This window comes from Ambystoma mexicanum, chromosome 2p, assembly GCF_040938575.1.
Source record: "Ambystoma mexicanum isolate Mex_15411 chromosome 2p, UKY_AmexF1_1, whole genome shotgun sequence".
Taxonomy (NCBI): Eukaryota; Metazoa; Chordata; class Amphibia; order Caudata; family Ambystomatidae; genus Ambystoma; species Ambystoma mexicanum.
The window spans coordinates 463,027,944-463,051,395 of record NC_090923.1 but is presented as its reverse complement, the minus strand read 5'-3'; the positions used below and the strand labels follow the sequence as shown (position 1 = coordinate 463,051,395).

General features: G+C 40.9%; 1 protein-coding gene across 18 annotated transcripts in view; it reads left to right on the top strand.

The window, feature by feature from the left end:
• FOXP1 (forkhead box P1) overlaps positions 1–23,452 on the top strand; it is a 1,926,958-nt gene that overhangs the window by 1,856,264 nt on the left and 47,242 nt on the right. For all 18 annotated transcript variants that reach the window (XM_069643824.1, XM_069643828.1, XM_069643826.1 and 15 more), the window contains one exon: positions 5,866–5,949. In XM_069643824.1, coding sequence (XP_069499925.1) covers positions 5,866–5,949 — 84 coding nt within the window. The remainder of the gene's footprint in view (positions 1–5,865; positions 5,950–23,452) is intronic.

The window sequence follows — 23,452 nt, the reverse complement described above, 5'->3', positions numbered from 1 at the left end:
TCCATACAGTCTAAATACATGATTCTCTTTGGAGCAGATTGTGCTCGCACAACGTAGTCTGCCTGGGAATGGAAATCGTCGACGCTCAACAGTTGTGCCATAAAATACCTTTTGCAAAAATAGCAGGCATTTTGGTGCTTTCTGTGCTACTTTATTTTGAAAAAATACTTTTGAATTTGTAATATGCTGTCCGATTCTGTTCGTCCTCACAGGTCTGTTGCCCATACTAGAACAATATATCATGCATTTTGTATAGGGTTAAGTGATGGCTGTTGGCGGTGGTGCTACTATCTGTTAAGATTTAAATCTTAACCTTTGTACATTGGTTTACATTTTTGTAGGAGCTATGCCGTCAAGTTCTCCTTATGTTTCTTGACTTGATAAGAAAAATAACATCCCCACTTCAGGTCAAATTTGTGTGCTGCCTATAGAGTTTGGTGTATTATCACATTTCATGTCGTATTCCTCTTGATTGTAAGTATCAGTAAAATACAATAATTTACTACTGAACTCAGTAATTTGTAATTTTATAATTGGCTATTTGTAACATGCCTAATACCCAGAGATTTCTAAGCACGGACCCGGAATCGAATCTGTTTTGCTCCAAGTCGTCTTGATTCCCAGGCGAGCATGTTGCCCCCGAGCTATCCTCCCGGCCCAAGCAGCTGGAATATCGAACTCAAATGAAGGGCAGAATCATTCTGGAATTTAAGACTGTGACCACAGGTTCTCGGCAGTCTTCTGATGTGAGCATGCAACTTGCTTATCTTGTATGGGCCTTCTTGGGCAGGTGCAGATGCATTACCCTGTGAACACCATGGAGATGCGCCTATTTTGCCTCAATTTGTGCTTCCAGTCTTTATGTAGAACACACCGTCTTCGGTCTCGGGATTTACCTTCAATTGTTTCATGGATTTCTTAGAATGTGTAGTAATGTACCATGTTGATTTTCAATAAATCACTGGCTTCTTTTGAAATGTGTACAGTGAATTTCAAGTGTCTTCCTTATTTCAAAGACCGACCTGTTCAAGCTCGCTAAGTAGCACAGTAGGAAGAGTTGGTCAGTCTAAAGATGAACCTGCTGTTTAATGGGGCTGGTCTGTCCCAGATATGCCTGGGTTTTAGATTGCTTTCCTATTTTCTTGGGTGGAGACATTTGTTGACCAGGTTAGTCTTCCACTTATCTGATTGGATGCCATTTATAAGCACGTGGAAACTGGTATGGAGCAGATACTCTGGGAAATTGTAAGAGGCCAGGCTCTTGCACTAAAGTATTGGAAACAAATGCACTTTATCTTTCCGTGGGTGAGCGTCCTGTGCAAAGCACGTTTCTAAAACAAACCCTTTAGAGAGTAGATGACTCACTATACACATATCTTGAATGCTGGCATAAATAAGACTGTTCCATTTTAAAGGGATACAAAAACTATGTACTCCTTGCAAATTGGTATAGACCATAGTTCAGGAGTTCAGTCAGTAATACATCTATGCCAGGTCTGTAAAATCCATCGTGGATTAGAACACTCGAATCGGGAGACCTAATATCAACACTTACACAGATGTGTCTGTTGTGCAGCATTGAAAACACTGTAAACAAGGGAGTGGAAACTGGAGTCATTTCTAAAGGCAATCTGGAGTCTGGAAAGTTAAGTATTAGTCTGTCTTTCTCGTCTGGATGCTGAATGTCTGGAGAACTCCATAGTTTCCTTAAATAAGGCACAGAATAATAAGATTAACTTAAATGACTATTGTGTGCGATTAACTTAAATGACTATTGTGTGCGATACAAGTACAAGGTGAGTTTATGCTCTTTTCAGTTGCTTAGCCATTGAGCAGAGCTATTTCTTATCCGAAGCCCACTTTTAACGTTTTTGCACATTAGAACTTTCTTCCATTAAGAGTGCAGGTTCAAGAAAATACCATTTCTAGCAATGCAATAAATAGTCTCCATTTCGAGATTCTGTACGTCGGTTGATGTACAACTGATGATGGCTTTCTCACAGTACTGACCCGGCAAGCCAAGGTGACTTTATCGCAATATTTTAGCTGATGGATGGGAAGGTAATAATGAAATTTGGATCTTTGAATCTGTCTTTGTAGTTTTCAGCTTTCCTTGCCACTTAGCATCACTGGGATTGCCCCCATTCCTTCTTGTTTATAGCAGCAGCACTATTCAAAGCTGGATTTTCTATGTATGGCAGTGCATACGTCAAAATGAAAAGCCAACCACATTTTGCCATGTCTAAAATCTCGAAATCTGAATTTAAGATTGATTTTGTAATATGTTCTACATTAAACACGGTGTATCTGTTCCTTCTGAGGAAACTGCAAGAAGAGCTTGATAAAACGTGCATAAATATAATTCCCATATACGAATGATATTCCAAATTCCACAGGTTTAGTCCACGTGGTGAGGTGATCTATTCAATGTGAGACATTTATAGAAGGCAGATTAGAATAGACCATTTCTTTGTGCTTAATATAGGGGGCTGAGGGAGTGGTGATTTGTTCTTTGTAGAACCTGATTGCTTAAATGAAATCGTAGTTCCGTTTTATAATTTGGTGAAAGGTCTGCCCCAAACCAAAGGTGGTACCATCATTTTCATGCAACCTTACGAGTGTAGGAAGAGTGATTTTAAATGCTTCTCCATCCTCGAGGCCCCCTTTGGGAATAAGATAAATTGATGGAAACTGCACATTTTACTTGCATTCGCTAGAAAAATTCTTCATGTAACATTTAGCAAAAAATTCAGATGATCGTTCCACTTACTAACTCATCCAGGCAACACTTTAAATGGTGGCACACATGATTGAGTTTATTGGTTATGGGAATGGGAAAGTTCCAATCTGCCCCAGTGCTACTCTTGTTTTGATCAAATTTAGCTTAGGTGCTATTTAGAGACCTGTTCACAGTTGGCGCCTTATAAGGCTGAAATAAATAAGTAAAATCACAAATTACTAGAAATTAGATCACCTGAGCAATCCAAGGTCTTGTCATTACATTGATCCTACTTTAACCTGGTTAAATCCCCTTTGTCCTGATGGCACCCAAATTGCCCCATATGAAAATCTAAAGAAATAGCCTATCCTCCTGTTGTCTCTAATGACACTTGTCCTACAGAACGCAATTAATTAGGCCATAGACAAAAAAAGAGAAGGCTTCAACTATACTAGTTGCTTTTGTTTAACCACTAAACTTTCAAAATTGCATACCTCTGTGGAGTTTACGTAAGACAGGTCAGAACTCTGATAAATCAATACCATTGTCAATGACAAAAGGCTTCTTAGTTATTTTGGGCAGAAATCTATCCGTTTTCTGCTATAGTTTTGACATTTCCATAAAACCCTTGATAGTGGATCAGCACCTGGAAAGAATTACTGCTTTGCTTGTTTGTGGTTCCTTTTGTAATTGCATACCTTCAGAATGCTATTTCCTAGATCTCTGAAATTCGGAAGAGCATATCACTATTAACATTGGACTGTCTCTTTCCAAGGCCACATATTTTGAAGTGTTGACTTCTGAATCATTAGTGGTTGTCACATCCACTTTATTTGCCTCCAGTGAAACGCACCTCCCAACAGCATCTATTTCTTTGCACATTTCTATCCTTTTGTTTATAGGGACGGTGCTTGAATAATATTTAAGCATGCTTCTCAGATATGATCTGATAGGTTATTCATAACGCGCTTAATACCAGGAGATTTCTAAGCACGTACCCGGGGATCGAACCTGTGGTGCTCCATGTCGTCTTGCTTCCAAGGCAAGCACGTTGCCCCTGGTCTATCCTCCCGAGATAATGGTCTTCTTTTCTGAAGATGCCCCTACTTCCCCACCTGCATTTCTCAGTTCGGTCCTCAAGTGTTCTGACCTATGCCGGAACAATGAATGACTCCTGTAGAATATCCTCAAGACAATTGCAGTGAATGCAAGGGAGAACATCCTGCAGTATAGTTTACCCTGGTGCATTGGTCCATTAATTACTGTCCACACATCGGGTATGGTTTAAGAGAAACGTGGACACTGCAACGAGGAGCGATATTAAATATTAAAGTTCCACCTTTCCACGAGCCTCAGTTGAGTGTGCAATGTTTTGTGATTTTCATATCCAATTTAAATATGTTTATCCAAAACACAGCAAGCATAATCCACCACTGTCATGTCTGCGTCCAGGTGATTAGAGCGGTCTTGCCCAGAAAAGGGGAGTTGACTCATATTGACCAATAATCTTCATTTACCAACTTCTAGGATTAGCTGGTTGCTAGCTTTCATTTAAATGGTTAAGAGCAATATAGGCATCCAGGTAATTTAGAGTCCTCTTTAACAGACAAGAGTGACATTGTTTTGCAGCCTCCATTGAAATAACTTGACTGGTAAATGACAAGTCACCTTAGCAGTGCACCACATCATCATGCTTGGCACAGAAGGGCCATCTAGCCCTCCTACTACATTCAACTTGCCGTCCTTCACATTTGACTCTTCCTTAGCACTCTACCAGTCTTGCTTTTTCTGGCACTCATCCTGCCACCTAAGGTTCATTAAGACCTTATGCAGAACATCTGCCCGAGTGCCCTGTGTACTACCTGCTACTTCTGCACTGTATCCAGCACCTTTTACTTGACTTTTTATCCACTCCTTACCATTTGCACTACATCGTCCTCTTTACTATTGGACACACGTAGCACTACATGACCACCTCTACCTTTTGTCCTGCATTTTCCTACTTTCCATGGGAGCGCTTTATTGATCTCTTCCTCTGTGCTGCATCCTCCACCTCTTCTCTAACACAGCACCCACAACCCTCTTTACTACAGCCACAGGGCCTGATTCACAGCAGGGTTTTATAATGGTGCAATCCCATAGGATAAAGTTCTGTGAATCATGCCCAGAATGTTTCCAGGTCATGTTTCCAGGTCATGTGGGTTTACACCCTTTCTGTAGAATTGTCATTTTATGAATCCAATGGTTTTCTCGTCAGTGAAGGCCTAGTTGAAAACCTTGCACGGTTGTGAATGATTCACTTGGTGTGGACAATACGTTTAATTCATATTCTACTGAGCTGGCACAGCCAGTTTGTAAATCTCAGGGAAGTGTTTTGAATGAGCATTTCCGCCCGCATTGTATGAAGAATTATTGTACAGTTTGATTTTACTATGAATGGGTGGATTTCAGTAGAAGTTTATCTTGATCGCTAACTATCCATTAGCAAAATGCGTTAATGAATTTTCAGCATTTCATATATTATGTACTTTGCAAATTCTATTTCACCCTTTGGTCAGTGTAGCCTTTGTAGCAGTTTGTTTTTATTTAATATTTCTAAGTCCCAAAATTATACTTTTCTTGTTTACTATTTTGTCCTGCTAATTGTCTTTTTCTATAACTGCACAAATGTGAGAGGGATGTTCTCTTCAGAAACTTAAGTGTTTTCAAAGAATGCGTTGGTTCTTGCTCTTCCATGCATCTACTGTGTTGAGTTTCCTCGCATCACAGAGAGGACCACTTGCTTCACGGGTTTTTCCAAAGCCACACACAATTGTAACGGTTTTTCAGGATATCCACATGAGTTAAGTTTGCATGCATTGAGCTCTACTAGAAATTCTTTTCATTGTCGTTGTCCTGAAAATCTGGTGGGATTGTGACCAAAGCTGGACACATTCCTGGGCAGGGAGATTCTCCTCCATGTAATTCAAATATGGATATTTCGACATGCAGGCCAACAAACTACAACAGTTGCATAGATCTAACTTTACAGCAGTCCGCAGTAAATAAGGGTGTGGTTGTATGGCATGAAAACACGTCATCTAGTGGGTACATTCTTGCCAAATTTATTTCAGTATGAATAGTTAACTGATTCATTGTTTTATCAGCTTTCGAAAGACAAAGAGCGGCTGCAAGCGATGATGACGCATTTACATGTGAAGTCCACGGAACCAAAAGTTACTCCACAACCGGTAAGTACTGCTCTGTGCAATGTAGAACCAATACCACCTTTGGTTTGTCTTTCACTGAGAAAGTACTGTCTTAACATTTGATGAAGTTTTACAAACGTTTTGCGCCATATTACTTGAAATGCATGCATTAGAAGCCACATTTGGAAATGGGTTGCAAAATGTCAGTGTATTTTATTAATCTGGTTTATACATGACCTCTTTCTTGTCAGCAAATACATGCTTTGTGTAAATCCATTTTCACAAAACAAAAGCTGGATAGACTTGAAAATTCAGGGTTCTTTATATAAACCGTCTAAGTGGAAGTCTGGACATTACACAGTCAAGTACATTAGCTCAGAATGGTGTAACTGTGCCTATCAAATTTAAAGAAAATATGCAGAATATTTAAGTAGCGAAATGTCTATCCCTTGGTTTGTGGTGGTGTAACTTGTAAAAGGAGATGTAGTCTAGTAACCAAGCTTTGTGCCTGAACACTGGGGTTCTACTCCTACTCTCTGAACATGACCAAAACCATCTTATTCTGGGCAAATCCTGATATCCCGATCTCCTGAAGGTACATGCCTTACTTTGTAAAGGTGTGTAATGTTTTGCACATCTATTGTATGCTGTTTTACCAATTAGGGTCCCATTGTATGTTCTTAATCGTACTCCCTTTCCACAACCCAGTCTCAACTAGACCCTGCACAACATGCATCTTTTTTTCAGCAGATGCTGATGTATATGAAGTGTTTTTGTGCTCCTGAGAGCTATGCCTCAGCCTGGAGCCTATGATGTGGTGGTGATATGTTCATGAGTGTTTCTGTGAGGCACTTTGTGAAAGCGGAGTGCTGTCAATTTAGAGAGCTGTGCTTAATACGCAAAACTCCAGCATAGCAGTGGTTGTGTATATTTCGTTTCTCAGTATTTTCCATATAACTTAAGCATCCCATATGGAGACCAGATTCATTGTGACTGGTATCCAGTGAACAGTTGTGCAAATATGGCTACACACGTCCCATTTGTATTATACAAATGCCTGGAACAAAATGCATTCCTTTGATATAGGACATTAAGCATTACGTTATGTACACTTGTAGCATTAAAGGTTGTGTTTGATCATTTCTACTTGAAGATAATTCTTTAATATTTTTTAAGAAATGTTAATGTTCGTAGTTTTAGTAAAGTGAAAGACGAGATGGGCTTCAACCATAAGAAAACCTGTTAAGTTTGGCAGGTCTGTAACTTTCACAGTTTTACGCGAGTACGGTATTCATACCATTATGGAACCACTTACAATATCTGCACTCCAAGGCTACATGAAGATAAACCCTCAGTGCACATTCCCATATGATAAACATACTGGTTATTTTCTTGTACCCTAACTTTATTTTCACTTGCTCACCTTCATTCATGCCATATATGATTTTTATAAAAAATGGATTATCAAACGTTATAATTCATATTCATGGGGAAGACCAGGGGGGTGTGCTCATGAATGCTGTGCCTAAACATGGATTTCCTGCGTGCAAAGAAATTATAGAAAGGAAGAAGAAAACTCCTTATAATACCCAAAGACACTACATCCAATTTATTGCATCTATCAACCTCCCTTAAAACAATACATGGGGATCCTCATCAGGACTCTTGATACCTCATGAATCGACAATTTACAGATTGGGATTGTTTTCCCAAATGTGCAAGAAACCTTGTTTCTACATTGGGCTTATCCATTATTTGACTTGCTTTGAGAGATTGTAAAATTCATTGTATGTCAAAGCACCCATTTTCTGTAAAAATGCTGGCCTCCTAGGGGTTTTGCTTCATACAACTTCATCACATTTGTGTCATCATTGGCTTTTCATCTCTCGCCATGAGGTTCCTTTTTGTTGCTATAAGAAATCCCTATTTTTCCGACAGTTGCCCGCATCTAACTTTGCCACAGATTCTTTTCACCCAAGTGGTTTCCATCACGGAACTGCGCAACGATTCCAATCAATAAACAAAATAAAAGTTCGTTCTTGAAGGATCCTGCATCCTGATGAAAATCCCTATATGTATTTTTAATTAGGTTGAAACATGCATGTTGATGCAATAATTTGGATGTAGTGTCTGAGTATTTTTAAGTAGTTTTCCTTGTCCTTTCTATCATTTCTTTACACATAGGAATTCGATTTTTTGGCACAACACTCTTATGTCTTCCATTTTATTTTAGCATGTATATTGACACACAAAACCTTGAGGTATCTAGGCACTAGTTCCAGAAAGTTCATAGTACAGTTCATAAAGTACAAGAAAGCATATGGGTTAGTGTAATGGTGGGTGGTAGACACACTCTTTGTCAAATCTCACCTCATGTTACGAGGGGCTACTACAAGTGTGCAAACAAGCATATGGGACAAAATCAGTGTGAGAACGCAGACCGGCAAAGCCTCGCCTCGTGGTACAGGGCGCTACTTCAGGCAAGCAAACAAGCGTATGAGACAAAATAGGTGCGAGAACACAGACTGGCAGAACTCACCTCATGGTACGGGGCAACATCAGGCATGCATACAAGCATATGAGACAAAATAGGTGTGGGAACACAGACTAGCAAAGCCTTGTCTCATGGTATGGTGGGCTACTTACTGCAAGCGTGCAATCAAGCATATGAGACAAAGTAGGTGTGCATAAATGGTCTGGGCAGGCCCCACCTCAAGCTGAGGGAGGCGCAGTAGATGTTATGTAGGTGCAAGCTAACATGTTGCATAGGCCAAAGGATCGGCACAAGGGAGGTAATCTGACTGTAGTGTAGAGAGAGAGTGTGCAGTATTGCAGGATTAAGTACTCCGGTGTGTCACTATAAATTACAAGCCCTGCTTTCTGGGTTCAAGTTGATACAGCCATGATGGGGACAGTGGGTCCGTGGAACATCGGTGCAACCGGGAAAGCCTCACCCTGAGAGGAAAGGGGATACATTGGTATCAATGGGTGTAGAAGTAATGTAGAGTGAAGTGGTTACAAGAATGATGGCAGTGACGTGATTACTGCACTGTACAACAGTTTCTGGGTAGACGCTGGGTGGGGTGTGGGAGTAGATAGCAACGATCGTTTGAAAGTTGTAGCAATAGTTAGTGGCAGACACACAACCATTAACGATGTGAGGCGGAGAGTGTGGGGGTGAGTTAGATGGTTAGACCATTAGGAAACAGACAAGCGAGTCAGAGGTAAGGCCCTACTTACTTTGGTTCACAGAGTTGGTATGGTGGATGATGAATATGAATGCGCTTATAACATTTCATAACCTATGTTTATGAAATGTGTATATGCGATCAATAAAGGTGGGTCAGTGAAAATGCATTTGGAATAAAACAGAGCCTGGTAATTTCATTTATAAGATCTGAATCTGGGGGGGGTGGGGTGGCGGGTGTGTGTGTGTGTGTGTAAAACACATAATATTATTTAAAATGTATTTCATGTTTTATATATTGGACAAGATCTTTTGACTGGGAGCCAGTTGGACATATAATATGCCCACATTTGAAACGGGGATCACAAAAAAGATTCATTTATTAATATCAAATTCGATGATGATTATTTCAATTGTGCCTGTAAGTAGCTGTTTTTCTCATGAAAGTTTACCAAATCCCTGCTTTTTGATGGTGACGGACACAAACTTAAAATGATATGTGCCAAGGCGGCACTCAGTTGAAGTGTTATTTGGCATTCTGTGCATCATACAATTATGGCAAACACTTTTTTCCTATGGGGACTCCGGACTGCTAGCTTCTCAGGTCCTGAACTGTCTTAATGTTGATTTGAGATTGTAATTGGATTGTAATTGGAGCATCAATCTGATGGGAGAGTATTGCACATCGGGATTAGTTAGTAATCCCTAGGACTATCAACCGGGGAGATGGTGCCAATGAATTGGGAGTGCATTAATGTTTTCTGAATCTCAGTATGTATGTAAACCTGTGTTCCCCTCTCAGGCCAGCACATTTATCAACGAGTCTGCCTCCATCAGCCATGCCACAGTTCCCTCCACCACCTGCGCTCTCTCCCTCTCCCTCTCTCTTTCTCTCTCGCTCTCTCCATTTCTCTCCCTTTCTCTCTCTCTCTCTCCCCCCCCCTCTCTCTCTCTTTCTTTCCCCATCTGATAGTCTCCTGGCACAGCCTCCTGCACCACTTCTCAAACCATAGATCTGCCAGTCTGGCATTGCTTCCAGCCCGGTGACTACCATCTGTGCGACACACACACACACACACACACACACACACACGCACTGCACGGGTCTGCTTTCCTTATTCTTTTTTTTTTTTAAAAAACTTCTGTTAGCACCTTGGGGCTTAACCCTGGATGTGAATCGCAGTACCCACTGTGGCTGGCTGGATTGTCCAGTAACGGCACCGGGTCTCATAACGTGGGCCCTGGGCCATTGCTTACTAATCCAGCCAGCTTTAGTTACTGCTTATTGGACACTTTCTATGGACACACGAGCCATGTAAATGCCAATAGGGGACACCATAAGAACCAAAGTTAACACACCAGTAGGAGTGTATGAACAAGAGAATAGTTTTATTTTATGATTGGCATTATACAGTTTTTCGATTCTGTTAAATTATAGCTTTCACAGGGACCTCCTACGAAACTTATTTTTAAAGGCTCTATTGAAATGTCTGTGCCCCTAGTCAACATTATCTCTCAGTTGCTCTGCACAGTGTTTCTTTATTAAAAGAAATGGGCATGAATATTTGTGACTGAAAAATTAATAGCTTTTGAATTCATACACAGCAGGTTTTCTTTTGCAAAGAAGTCCAATATTGCTGCACAGCACTGCTGTAACCATTTATTTAGAGTCCAAGTCAAACCTTTGACAGCCGGAGCAGCGTTACAAGCCAACATAAAGAACTCCAAGATGTAAACCAACAATAGGCAGTCTGTGTGAGGTTTGCCATTGTTAAATGCATAGATTGTTTGGATTAGTTTATGTAAATGTACTGTTGTATTACCCTTTTGAAAAAAGATCACATTTGTGTATGAAAAGTGGTTTCGTTCACGGGCAGCATTTTAAATTCCTTATCCTTTAACGTACATGTTCGAAGCAAAAATCGGTACCTGACAGTCTTATATTGTCTGGTGCTCAGTTAAGTTGAAAATGCCTTCTTTTCAGTTATTGAAAATATAACTTTTTGTATTACGGGTGGCATCTGATAAATCAGACATTTTTAAACATGTATCGGTAAAGCTTAGGAAAATTAATTATAAAATGTCGCATTGTGGCGGGCATAAATTATTCTTTCGCAATGAAAAAGAATTACGCTTGCATCAACTATGTTTAAACCTCTGCTGCTCGTCCTCCCATCCTTTTCTTCAGTGGAAAGGGCTCCTGGATGACCCGTGTTACAGGGCTCTGTAAATATATTTTAAATCCAGTAATTAATTTAAACCCACCTAACAGAATGTTAAGAATTTAAATTTGTTTGACAAAAAACATGATTTAAATCGACCTTTTAAGAAGAACATGTTTGCATTTTAAATTACATTAAAAGTTCTCACGGTTTAGTGATGCAATCTTTTTTGTAATGCATTTGTCTTATTTTTATACCTTCATAATTTAACAGGAAGCATAACATGAAAGCATATTCAGTGTCAGGCTTTGAGTGATTTAAATTTTTCTAAAGCAGAATACACAATTTTCCTTTGGCCAAAGGTGTGGAGAAGGAAAGCAGAGTCCTTGGAATGTTTGCTAGATTATGGTCTGATTGAATTGGGAATCTCTTGCTTGTTAATTTATTATGTAGTAATTGTTACTGGTGGAAATATCAGAAGAAATTATTTTGAGAACCCGTACAAAACAGTTTTGGTCAAAATGAAAATGGTTGATGGGTTGGAGGAAATAAATTAAGGATAATCCATAAAGCTTGGCGCATAGTTACATGCACAGTTTCTGCATTTTTTGTTGTTGATATCTTTGATATATTTCTGTAGGAAGATGTAGTCCAGAGGGTTCTGCCATACTTCTCAGTTAGTGACAGGATAAAAATACAATATTCTTGCAAATGTTGCGCATTGTACGTATTCAGGCAGGTATTTGCTTTACTAAGTAAAGGTCAATACTGTAGCATGGACCAGGGGTTTTAATCAGTAGAACTTTACATAATTGAAGAATGTCTTCCATTCGGAGACAGTGGTCTTGAGAGGGACCTGCCCTCAGCTTGTCAGGGCATGGGTGGCTATGTTTTGTTCAGTGCTTTATTTACAATGTAAAGCCCCTGAATGAAAAGCCCCTGAATGAATACTTTGACTTTATGTTGAGCCAGTAGAATTGGGGTGGCAACGAGTGCTCCATCTCTCCTGTATTACTATATTTGGCCGAATGGTTCATTTGACCGAATTTGGCCTCTAACTTTATATTCAAACAAATTTGCTAATACATACCGAACATGTGGAGCTGGGGGTGCGGGAGTGTCCCCCACTCCCCATGTTCGGTGTGTATTGGCCTTGGGGGCGGGGAGGGTTGCGAGGGTGTCCCCCACTTCCTCGATATTGGAGGCGACAGGAGTTGATAATGTTAACCCATTTTGGTACCAAGTTGGTGATTCAGTTTGGCTTGAGCTCGGCATCCGTCATCTAGGAAGTGGGCAAGTTTCGTTTTGCCTGTGAGGGTGGTGAGGTTTTCTTGGTCAATGGTTTGAAACGTCTCCAATGTGTGTGAGGGTTTGGCTAGAAAGGTCTGTGCAGGGGCAGGCATGTCTGATGTGTATCTTGGAGTTGAAGTAGACCATGAGTGGCTTGCATTCTATGGTGTATGGGGGCCTACTGCTGGTGACGTCCTATTTTGCCACCTTTTTCCCTAATTAAGCAGCCCTCCAGCCTCTTTTTCTTTGCAGTTGGTGAGCAGGTGCAAGTGGATCTAGGCCACGTGGTCTAAGCCCCACCCACCTTCTTAGCCCTGCCTCTTCCTTTCTGCTCTTAGATGAAGAAAAGCCAATTTGTGTTTGGACCTGGAGGAGACGGGGCCCGAACCCCTGCTGAAAGAAGTAAGCATGTGCCAACATGTTCTTTTCTCCCTCCATCCACACAGAGCATGCCAACCATCAGGCAACATCCACGACATGGCCCCTCCTCAAAGGCATGGACCCTGCAATGCAGCAACCTCACCCACATTATCCTCAAGCCCATCAGCACACCCTCAACGTCCACAACACAGAAGTTGATGCTTGCCAACGTCCGCTCAGCTATCACCCTTGCAGCAACATCACCAACCTCATAACTACATACAACCTTGATGCCATCTTCATCTCCGAAACTTTTCTGACACCCACCTCCACCCACATCCTAGACATCCTTGTCCCAGACAGCTACAGCATCCAACACAGTGACTGGCCGAATAAGACAGGCGCAGGCCTCACAGTCATTCAGCTTTCAAATGAGCTGGGGGCTTAGGAACATCATTCCCAATAAAAGCGGCTAATTTGTCCAACTTGCTGACTTCCACTCTTAGGCTCGAGGTGAGCTTGAAGTCCTTCCACAAAGTTCTCAAAACTCACCTTTCAAGTAACAAGATAAATGTGTCCCGACCTCTCATTGCCTGTTCTGACTGTCCCGTCCCTTTTTGTTTGTACCCAACATGTAATTGTTGCACCCCAATGTCTGTGGGATTGCGGCGCAATATACAAATAATAAAATAATAATACCTTGTGGCTCTGCACCTTACTTGACAGCGACAACATTGGCTCCTTTGAAGTCCTCTCCTGCCACTTACCGCACTCCCCGATGGACAGAGTCACCTTCCATCGCATATACAGACCATGCAAATCCAACATCGCCTTCATCAGAGACTTCACCGACCTGGTCACTACCTTGTCCCTCACACACGCTAACATCTTCCTAGGCGAGTTCAACCTCCCAGGCAGCAAGGCCACCAAACCAATTAAGGAAGCTCTCCTCAGCCTTCTCAACACCCTCAACCTCACACAGCACATGAAATACCCAACGCACGAGAAAGGTAACATCCTTGACCTATGTTAATCATCACCGCACTGCCTTCCTTCCACTACAGCTCTCCTCTCCCGCTTGACTGATCTGATGATCTGCCTGTGCCTTTCAACATCCTGAACACCACCCCAGTTAAGTATTCTCAGACAAACCTTCTGGTCCTTCAAAAACGTTGTGGTGGAAGCCCTCATGGAAGACCTCAGAAAACCTCTACCTCACATGGACCGAACACCCCTAACTGAACTGCGACCCTCTACTGGAAGTACTCTGTGCCACGCTCTCAGCCTGCATCGACCTACACGCAACTCTGAAACAACGCACCAGTAAACCGAAACCATCAGCATCCTGGTACATGCAAGAACTCAACCTCAGCAAGAGAGTTATCAGGAAACCGCAGAAAACCTGGCGCTGCTTCAGGACTGCATCAGGCATGCCACTTCTCAAGGAATGCTAAACAACCTGCCAACAACTAATCAACAAAGCGCAGGCCGACACCAAAAGCAGAGCCCTCTTCAAAGCGGTCAAGCACTGCGTTAACCCGCAATCCGACACTGCCATACCACACTCCATCAAAAAATCCACCGCAATCAACACCTTCCACATCAAAAAAATCAGTGGTATTTGCCAGCATATAGACATAAACTCTGCATCCAGACCCACCTCACCTGCCTCCGCACAAAATCTCCACAACCTGTACAACATTCAAGACACTCTCAAAAGAGGACTTGGTAGTAACTTTGGCCACCCTCAAAGCCACACCATATACAGACATTCCCCCAGAATCCATCCTCAAGACCCTCCCTGCAGAAGGTTTCCTTCTCTACTTGGAGATCAACAGCTCACTAACTCAAGGCACCTTCCCATCGACCTTAAAGACAGGACAAATCCTCGCTCTACTAAAGAAACCAACTCTGGTCCCGACAGCCTAGGTAACTTATCACCCATCTTCCCTTGGTAGGTAAGATAATTGAGAAAGCACTAGCCGTGCATCTGCAGCAACACATTGACACCAACAATCTCCTTCAAACCTACCAATCTGGGTTCAGACCCAGATGCAGTCTGGAGAAGGCAAATCTACTGGTGGTCGATCAAGCCCTCAACATCCTTGACGAGGGCCACCACTGTCTCCTGGTTCTACTTGTCCTCTTGTCCACTTTTGACACAGTAGAACACCAGACGGTCATAGACGCCTTACATCGGCGCATGGGGATCAGCAACCTTGTCCTACGCTGGTTCAAGTCCTACCTCGCCAACCACCAGCAGTATGTTCAGATCGTCTCCTCTAGATCAGCAATGCTACACGTCACCTATGGATTCCTTCAGGCTTCCATCCTCTCCCCAGTGATCTTTAAGCTATAAAAGGAGCTGCGGGAGCCCTCCTAGCCACACACAACATCCACCAATGCACAAATGACTCACAGCTATGCTTCAAGAGCAACTCCATCAAGGGCATCCACAGGCTCAAAACCTGCCTCTCAGTGATCCAGTTTTGGATGTCCAGTGCATTCTTGAAGCTTAACTCCTCCAACTCCTCACCAACAACACCAACACCCAGAAATACAGACCTGGCTATCATCCATGAACCCTGAGGGCTTCACACCTGCGCTCACCTCCAGCAATAAGTCCCTCGGTACCACTTCGACAACACCTCTCCTTCAAGACACACATAGCTAAGAAAACTCAGCCAGCCTGGTATAAGTCAAGACTTTCCTCCTTCCAGACAGCTTTAGATCCACTGTTCAAGCACTGTTCGTAACCCACCTAGTTAAGGGCAATGCCTTCCTTGAAGGCCTCCCGTCGTCCTCCCTTTCGCCCCTGAGAAGTCTCCTACATGCGGCTGCACCCCTCGTCAAGGGTCTAAATAGATATGACCACATCACCCCAGCCCTCAATGACCTTCACTGGCTCGCACCACATGCACAAATCCATAAGGCAGTTGCCCTCAAGTCACCCAGCTACCTCAGAGAGAAACTCTTCATCTCCAGCAGACAGCGTACCACCAGAAGCCAGGACACTTGCAGACTTGAAATCCGCCACTGCAAAAAGCAAAGGACCAGAAAACAAGCATTCTCTGCCTATGCCGCAAGACTATGGAACTTCCTCACCATAAGCATCAGATTCACCGCCAAGCTCCTATAGTTCAGAAATGACTGAAGACCCACCTCTTCAAGGAGTCTTTACTCCTCAACACCTAGGCCATCACATCAACCCCATAAAACTTGACTCGCTAGATGCCAACCACCCCTCTCCACGATGCCAGCCTGTACAGCTGTGCCCCTCTTCTGTGCCCCTTTGTATCCTACCCCCTGCTGTATATCTGTTCCATTACCTTTGTAAAGTGCTCTATTGCATTTCAAAGCTAGGCCAGTGCTCAATAAATACCATAATAATACCATCATCATAACACTAATAATGTTAGGTTTGGATGGTTTTGAGTGAGTTGACGATATTGAAATGTTTGTGCACAATTGGGGGAAGATTGAAGTTCTTGGAGGTAGTGGGACACTTTGGAGCTGTTGTGGTCATCTTGTATTTGGATCGGCAGTCTTTGAGGGGATATCAGTAATTTATAACACACCTGTACACATGTGTTTCTAGGCGTGTTTCATGGTGGATGTCTCACATGGGACCTATCTTCAAGTGCAGTTAGTGTTTCTTACTGATGCCTTTTAGTTATTAAATATAGGAACATTTCTCAAGCACACAAATGTAATTTTTGTTTTCACTGAATTAAATGTCTGTGCTCCCATTTTTGATTATGACCACGGTTGCAGTGGTCTCCAATATTCTGGCCTCCTGTGTATTGGTAACAATGGGAATATATATCCCCTAGGGTGCATGACATTGTAATGCCAAGTGACCATGAAAAGGCCACAAGACTCAGTTGCTTTTGCTTGGAAAGTTATTGTCATGCACCAAGTATTGTTTTAAGATGTACACCACTTAAGGTTCACTACAAACGGGATGTTTACATAATGAAAAAGATGATTCATGAAGCCCACATATTACATTTTGTTAGTTGTACATAGATTTAAAGCCCAAAATGCAAATATGTTGTTGTTTACAATGTCAACTCTGTTAATTCTCTAGCATCCAATGCTACTTGTGGCTTTCATGTAAAAAGTAACATAAGATGATTGTTTTGGAAAAGTGAACAAATTCAATTTGCTGCATATTTCATAATGGTATGCGTTTATAAAATACCTTCAACACTCATAAAACGTTTCAGGTTTAAAACCCTTTCCTTAGTTTTTTTGAACATAACGTTTTCTATTGGACACGACCTATACAATGCCCCAATTCCATAGTACATAATTGAACACAAAGGCACATTCACAGGTATCCACATCACAAACTAGGCTATTGATTATTACATTATCTAGGATTAGCAATGTGCATTGGAATATCTTTCCCTTTAAGTATCCTGTAAAATGTTAAATGCAGTAAGCGCTCATGTGTTTGGAAAACGAAATCTGTATTATGCAGCCATATTACTTCAACATGCAGACTAATACATATGATATTTTAGTATTTTGCATATAGATGATGGACAGAATGTTTTTTACAAGTTAACTTATTTGAGTTAAGTATGTTGGTATTCCAACACTTTTCTAAATTAGCATTACCAGCAAGAATTACACAAAGAACATTATGTGTTATGCAGAGTCCTGTTTTCTTGAGACTATGAATGCAAATGTCTGTTGTGTGTGAAACAGACTTCATCAAATAATCTGTAACTGAGCCAGTAAAAGTGATAACAATAACACAGCTATGTGTACCCAAGACTACATGTCTTGCTTTTAAACAACAAGACAATGGAACTAAATGCAAGCTACATATTGGATTTAGCTCAAGTTGGTTGACTTGTATTTTTAAAAGGAGAGCAATGTCAAAAAGGTCATAGGATTAATGAGGCAGGTAATGGCGACTTCAGAGGAGCCATTATTTACACAAACCCTGTTGTCCGACCTGGCAGAGCAATATGGCCTCTTGTAAAATATGGATCTGTTCATTAAACATCCTATTTAAAAAGGGCCTTTTGTTTTGGAGAACATCATTGCCTCCTTTTCATAGTAGGACCGAAGCAACACAACTAATTTAAGCCAAATTGTACAGTAAAACGTGCAACAGAGAAATGCATATAAAGTGACTGATGATGCAATAACTTTTTGGCTCTATTAATTGAACCTTTTGCTCGATTGAAAGCCTGAGACATGAATAAAAGTCAGCAGAGCAGCCCAATCGCATCCATATATATGACTTATTAATACATGTGCATACATTTCTAACTCTGTTATGCATGCAGCTACTTAGCATAAAGGATGACACTGAATTGAGGATTCTCTTGAGAGTCTAAATATATTCTGGGCTTAGTAATAGCACTGGTCCACAAAAGAAATGATAAGGGATATACATATTTCTGTCCAGTTTGATCAGAATGCATGGAGAGAGGGTCAATCACAGTTAAATACATCTGCCTATAAATAGTAAAATCCATTGGGCCAATCGAAGCAAAGAGGGTGATGCTAGTGGCTGTTGCTAAGTGTAAGCAACCTTTCACAGGTTATTTAAAATCCAAATTTTCCATGTCAAATGGTGCTGCATGGGTTTGTTGGGTATGTAAAGTCAATCGGGTATGTAAAGTCAATCACATAGGAGTAGGGAAGAGCCTGCCCGACAGGTGAAAAGCAGATTGGGGTTCAAACTGGAAGTCGCTCTCTTTAAAAAGATGCCTTTTTCACGACATAACCATATTTATTGAGAGGGATATGGGAGCAGGTGGACAGACTGAAAGGAAGAGCATCCCTAGCAAAGTTGCCTTGAGCTGTTGATGCCCTACCCTGTACTGGGCCATATGAAGAAAGCCCTTAAAGGAATGCAAAGGCCACAAAGTATTCAGATACATGGCACAAGAAATATTTATATACCAGAGGGTAGTGAAAAGTATTGTGGGGAACCCCTTTTTCCAAGCAATGTCACTAAAAGGGGACTGAGTCTGTTAATGAAACTTTGAGTAAGTATATTTAAAATAGATTTTGCTAGAAAGAAAAGAAAGACTCCTATCACATGTTTCCAAATAATAATGTGCATAAATTGAAGTATTCTGTGCTAAGTGGATTCCAAATGTCAATTAATATTTATTCATTCTGCTTCCATTACAATTTTATAATCTCAATGCTTGTGAGTTTATCCAATACATAATGATATATTTCGCTCCAAAATAAGAGCTTCTTTACTGAACCCACACTTTTTGGAATAAGTGTAACCAAGACTACCCTCCCAAACATGTTTGTATTGAAGTCCAAGCTCAAAACCAATGGTCTCCAAAATGTTACAGTTGAATCAACCCTAGAGAAGGAAAATCAATATTTTTCTCTGATGCCAAAACTTGTAAAAGGTTTCAGAGAAAATTAAGAAAATTGTGTTATAAAATGTATTCTAGAATGTTTTTGTCTTTTTGAATCGCACATTTACATTGGTTTGGATTTTGCTTTTGTTGTACAATAGGTATTCCGATTTGCTTTATATCTATATGTTTTTGCGTATTGTGAATGTAACCATTAGAGAGATTAAAGCAGACATGTCGCATTTCTTTTCTATAGATGAGCTACCCGTATTAATGTGTAATATTCTGGAAATGTTTGGGTGGGGATCCGTAGGTTTGTAATTTATGATTTTAAATTCAATAGAATATTCTGATTAAAAACACAATGTTTCTTGTCCCTTATTTTGAGAAAGAATCAAATGCTAGCAAATTTAGATATATGCCAAAGATGGAACACCTCTCAATTTGGCAGAACTAGTCCATTGCCACTGGATTATCTTTACTCGACACGTGTAAAAACAAAACAGTTTCCATAGGCTAACCCAGTTGTGTTTCCAGTCCACAGCCTTCACCCATTTTCTTTTGGGTATTTATGAAGTGCAACCCTGGCTTCAGGAAGCAACAGAACACTGTATTTCAGGTGGGGTTACAGGCATACCCTTAATGTTTATATTGGAAACAATCCTGCACATTACATTTATTAACGGCTTACCATTTAGGGTGAAGTGTATAGTTGGTGGGGAAAGATGGATTGGGAGGTGGACCATGGTGGTTGGCTGTACAGGGTAATCATTTGGTGGTGGTAGTATATTGCTGCTGGGTGGGTCCGCAGGTTGGGGGGTTATCTAAAGCTCACCTTCTTTATCCACATTTTGATGACCTTCATCCATGCGGCTACGTCCATTCTCAACTCAATCTTAAGTGAGTTTGTTGTAGGAGTATAATATTGTGTCGTCTCTGCCTCTGATATGCATCCAGTGAAGAGTTTTCTGGACGGGCCATTGCCTCTTTTTATCAAAGGGCTATTGTTGTATGACTGCATTTCTTCCACGCATGAGGCTTCTGGCCCGCACCCTTTAAAGTTCAGCATTTGCTTAAAGACCTCCTGCATAACCTAAAAATAACAACCAATGCCGCACTCTACTTAGAAGAAAAGGTAATGTTCAGAAGGCTCATGTGAAACAAGAATCCAAGTGCTTGCCAAGCATCCAACAAAAAAATTAAAAAAGGAGAAAATCTAAGACCATTTTACTCATGTTAGACCACCAATGATTGGCAACATCCATACTTCTATCCATATTACCCTTTAACTCAAGCACTTCCAAGAAGAGATACAAGCGCATTTAAGAATGATCTATTCTGTAACTTCTCCCCAGATGTTTTGTGAAGCTCTTTGTTGCTCTGCTCGACTGCAGGGTTTGAGTCGGATAGGTATCCATAGCAAAATTCTCAAAGGCACAACCCAACACACACCTCACACTGCTTATTGATTTCTTGGCTCAACACAATTCCTGGAAGTTGTGTACTCCATTTTGATTTTGAGATTACATTTAGAAAATTGTGTGCGCAAGAGAGGAATATGTATTTTGTATGTTTTTCTGAAGAAGGTATCTTTCCCGGTGCTCCTTTTTTATATACAAACGGATTATGTGTTGTTGTTAGGAGTTGATCTACTAATTTACAAATTAATAAATGCATTTAAGGTGGAATTTCATGGGTTATGTTTTGGGTGATGTGTGCTCAATTATGCAGCTATTTTGGAGTATGCAGAACTACATTTTCTCAATTATTTCTGGGCATTACTACTTTAAATTTGCATTTTTCTCTTAAGAAAATGAACACACTTGTGATGATGGACGTATCGATTGTTTCTCCATAATACATTGTTTGGATGAAGAAAGCTAAACCTGAGCTCTCTTTAAATGCACAGTTATCATTTTTATAAATATTCGTAATGAATGGTAACATACAAGTTTCTGTCCCCCAACTATATGACCGGCACATATTTTCCTTTCCCGGGATTGTTGTTTTGGTTTTTCATAAATGATTTTGGTGGAACCTTTTGCACCTCCTTTTAGATGCTGCTGTAAAGCGAATTATATTTTTACAGGTTCTATATTTTTTTTGTGGGACTACTACAGTCTTTCCTTGCACTTTGAATGGCAGATTGTATCCAATCTATATCTAAAATCGCCCACAATTTGATCCTATAATTTTAAAGTTCGAATCCGATCTCCACCACAGTTGCATTGACCTACTTAATCTTCCAGTCTAGTTTATCAAACACAAATGTACACATTAAGGTTTCTCATTATTTGCTTCAAGTAATATTGGTTACGCAACGTAAACTGAATTAAAAAATAGTCACTTCATTTTTTTGGGGGGTATTTACAAATTGCCAGGTTGCACTTAACTGCGATTATATACGTTTTTCTATCCATCTGGTGGAGAGGCCCCAGGCAGTTTTACTCAAACCCTTTTCTTGAAAATGAATCGGAGCATCAAACAAAAAACAAATGTGGTGTGGCTCTATCAATTGACCGGTCGGCTTTCCATTAACTTGTTGGTTGAACCACCTAATGGTTGCCCGAGATGAAACTCCCACTGCTCACCATCTTGAATTTCTGTTCTTTCTTCCCTCGCAGAATTCAGTCCTGTTTTAATTTGGAAACTGGGCTCTTTTGGCAAATTAGCAATTACAACCATTGTGTGGGACTATGTGTATGTCATTAGTTTCGCTTCAAATTAATAGCAAGAGTAGAGGTCAGGCAGACATTTTCCACTCAACTGCAACTCTTCGGCTGAGCTTTGGCATTTTGTATTTGGAACGACCACAGCTGCTGAAAGCCACGGCCTGCCTGGAGAAACTGTCTTTTAATTAGTTTACCTCATCACCATCGTTCTAAATATTACCACCGCCCATTCTTGAAATGAAATGACTGTTTCTACAAAATATTCTAGTGACATCTTGCACCGCTGCACATTGTTGATGGTGGGTCATTCGAATTCAGCGTTTAATCATTTGATCACCTTCATAAGCATCTTCTAATTAGAGTCCTTACAATACCATTTTATCTGGTAATTAGCGGAAATAGGCTGCTTCCTCTGTAGCTTATTAGTGGCAACCTAGCAATGGGTGTGAATCGCAGTGTCATTCGTCAAGACTGTTGGGGCTCTTTCTTCGCTCTCCCACTCCCATTTCCCTGTGCCGCCCCCAAACCACCCCCACTCCATCTTCACTAGCTACTACACTGAGCAGCTTTTAAAGGCACCATTTTGCATTCTTTTAGTGTACATCGTTGGCTTTTATGAATTTATTTTGCTAATTTATTACTGAACCAGCAAATTCAGAACATTTGGCAATCGCAAACCTTCTCTTGCCCATTCCCCTGACAAAGTTCTTGTTGCAGTTCTAAAAATGTGGATACAAATGTGCATATTTTTTATTAAAATAAAACGTAGAGGCTTTAGTGTAGAACAGGCTTGCATTTTGTTTGTACTGTAACCTCACTGCGAAGGGATGGTACCTTGGATGCGATAAGGCTTTGGAACGTCAATACTTAGGTTGAATTCTAATTCCTGCTTTGACCCATGACCAAAAGTCATGGCCAGTTCACTTTATCCCCTTGTACCTAAATCGCTAATGTGTAATGCAACTAAAATCTGCAAAACTCTGCACACTTTCTTCTCTTATTGTTCCAATCATGTTCCAAGCCCACTCCCCTTTATGTGATGGTTTCTGTTATCGCTTTCAAACCAACACCTCACATCATAATGTTCTGCATGCAGCACCTCCTGCTGGGTATGACCCCACTGCAACACATGTTCTGTTAAGCGCTCTTTAGAGCCAGTAATGCACTTTAATCATTTATTTCCTTTGGGCCTTTTTTAATGTGCCCTGAAAAGGAAAGTCCTGGAGTACAACATACCTTTTTGCTGAAAATCAATCCGTAGTGGGATAGCAACCCTGACCCAAGTATTTGGAGCACAATGTCCTATAGCTGTCACATTTTGAATATTAGGGTAGCATTCTCTTGCTAAATTGCCCCACAGAAAACCTTCAGATGAACTAGGTAGACAACCATGGATTGTCTGTCTGGTATAAAGCTTAAGTGTAAGTGTGTATCAAAATGTTTAGCTTTCAAGAAGACAATGTTGGCAAGGGGGACCACCTTCCCACATCCCAAGCTGTTTAGAATAATGCAAAGGCCATGAAGTGC